A 2,697-nucleotide genomic window follows, 5' to 3' on the forward strand; every position below is an offset into this window, starting at 1 on the left:
TTGATTCATATTCATGCCAGAGCTTTTACACACAGTTCTGGTTGACCCTACAAAGTTTCATGAAGTTGATTTATTCCCATTGGCAAATACTGGCCAGTGAATTTTGATTAGCCATTTGGCAGCCATTTTGGTGAGCCATGAGGTTACGCAACACAATACAGAGGAGGAACTGAGCAGTGACAGTGTTCCCACGAACCAGTAGTTAAATATGGAAATATAACCGAGGCAACTTATGCAGTGTTTGATCAAATGGAACATGTACATTTTGGCTAAACTTGAATTACAGTGTTTTTAGCCAATGTTAAATATGTGACCTCAGTTGTGCAAAATGTCAACTGCATGTATTTAACTCTATGTTCAGCTATGAAGACCTTCAGTCACTTAGTGAGTTACTCAGTTTTCACATTAAATCTATTCAAATTGTTTTAAAGACAAAATGACAAGACAAGAAATATGCTCCATGAATTTATTGTGAGTTTAACATGTACAAGTCATTATTTCGACAGGTTAGTGACTTATATTGTTACATGCTAATTTCATATGCAGACATGCTACATAGGTCAAACATCTCATTAGTTTAATAGTCAAATTAGCATGGTTGAGCTCCAGCTATTTCTGTACAACGTTGCACATCAGCTCGGATTTCTCCAACCTGGACCGCCCTGTAGGTCCCAGTGATTGATGTTGTTCTTTTCTGACCATTGCGGTACGTGCGGGTCAGTTTTCCTGTGAAAGGAATGTCAGCACGATACTTAGTAGCCACCATAGTGACGGGGCAGTAGTGGTTTGGTGGGACAGTGACTTCAACGGCCACAGAGTGGGTGGTTGTTTTAGTCGTAGTGGATCCCAGAGAGACAGACAATGATGTTTCAACACTGACAGAAACTGTTGCAGAGACTAAATCGGGGATTCCTGCAGTGACAGAAGATTCAACACCGAACGTGATGGTACTGGTGACATCCCAGCTTTGCTCTGTCTGAATTGCTTTTTCAAATGTGACTGTTTTCGTAATTGGACGGCACTGACTATTTGAAGCAGATGACCTGCGCAGGGTCTCTGGAGGATTCTTGATGGGATTAGCTGCATCCACTTTATATTTGACTTCAGTGAGCTCCTGTTTGACTACATCATCATTAACAGTAAGGACATCATAATTCTTGTACCAGTACTCTTTGCCGTGCCATGGCAAAAAGAAGGCTTTATGTACGGGATGAACTTTCCCGAGGCCATACTTGTTCTTCCCTACATAAACCTGCGCACAAGCCTCGACAGCATTCTTTGGTACTGAACCATAAGAACCCCCCTTCCACTCAAGATTTTCAAAGTTGTCTCTGTTTTCCAGGATGTAGAATCCACTGCAAGTCTTCTCTCTGTCTCCATAGGCATAGTGACAGTTAGCACTTGTTTTGGTGGAATAGAAGCCAGAAGAACACCCACATCTACAGACATAGTCAGTTCGTTGTTCTTTGCCATTCCAAATTGAAACGGCTCCATCAAGGACTGCACCTTGACCATTCCAGTACTTCCAGTCCAGGTTGCTTTTAGCACTGGAAGACCGAGCCACTCTTATGTCTGCAGGTTCTGGAGTCATGTCGGTTTCTGGATGAGACGAAGGGAAAGAGGAAAGAGACAGATTCTTTTCAGATTTATCCAAACTGCTGTCTTTTTGACAAAGACAAAAACTCAAGACCCATAAATTCTCGTTTTTTTAAATAAAAAATTTGATCATTCATTCATTCATTCATTCATTGTCTGAACACACTGATTTCACAGATGTGGGTGGGGCAGGAGCTGAAACATATGGGAGTCACTGGGAGAGGAGCAGGTTACACCCTGAACAGGCCACCAGTCTATTGTAAAGCCGAGACATATGGACAGACAAACACATTTATACTCACACCTGTGGTTAATTTGGAGTTTCTAGTTCACATAACCTACATGTCTTTGGAAGCAGGAGAAAGCTGTTTAGTTTGTACTAAATTTTAAAAAAATAATAGAATAGAATATGTTTTTCTTCTACATTTCAGATTTTCAGTGGGTCAACACACCAAAATGAAAACCTCTTTCAAAAATGTACAATTCCAAACATTAATGTAATTACTTCTAAAATCTTCTGCATGATTAAACATGGCATAGCTCAGGGTAAATTGGAGAGACTTTGGTTTGATTTAACAGCCTAACTGTAGATCCTTTGTTACATTATAAGAGCAAGACAAAAAAACAAAAAACATCTCGAGAGTTAAGTCAATGCTTCCAGTGCACAACATTTCCACAAGTCCAGTTTCTCCTTCAGAATTATCTTGAAAGATTTGTGAAAATAAAAATGTACAGTTTAATATAAAACAATATAAGAAGCTTGGTACCACTGACTTTATATCACTGTGAAAGAAGGCCCCAAGTAACAAAAGTGCTGATGTCCATGTCTTCCGCAATTCCTGTGCTAGTCAGAGGATGTCCCGGATAAAACACAGCGTCCAGTTTAGAAATGAACGGCACATTCCACTGTCACAGGAGTTTTTGTCATGGAAAGAGGAGCGGAGGAATTCCGCGTGTCGCGGCGGTGCCGCATGGCGCAAAGCAACGCCATGATGAAGACTCACAGGACATGTTCTGGCATGTCCAGGCTCATTCACAATTTCTCGGTTAGTCACACGACTGAAAAGCCACCGAAAGCCGTCTGAAAGCCATCTCAAAGCC

At 41.0% G+C, this 2,697-nt stretch overlaps 1 protein-coding gene across 1 annotated transcript; it reads right to left on the minus strand.

Moving 5' to 3' along the window:
* Positions 1-534: 534 nt before the first annotated feature.
* Positions 535-1,591, minus strand: LOC117507938 (natterin-3-like). Its single transcript, XM_034167690.1, has one exon. The coding sequence runs from the start codon at positions 1,589-1,591 to the stop codon at positions 590-592; it is 1,002 nt and encodes a 333-aa protein (XP_034023581.1). The 3' UTR covers positions 535-589.
* Positions 1,592-2,697: the final 1,106 nt, after the last annotated feature.

The sequence above is a fragment of the Thalassophryne amazonica genome, chromosome 3, assembly GCF_902500255.1.
Source record: "Thalassophryne amazonica chromosome 3, fThaAma1.1, whole genome shotgun sequence".
NCBI lineage: Eukaryota > Metazoa > Chordata > Actinopteri > Batrachoidiformes > Batrachoididae > Thalassophryne > Thalassophryne amazonica.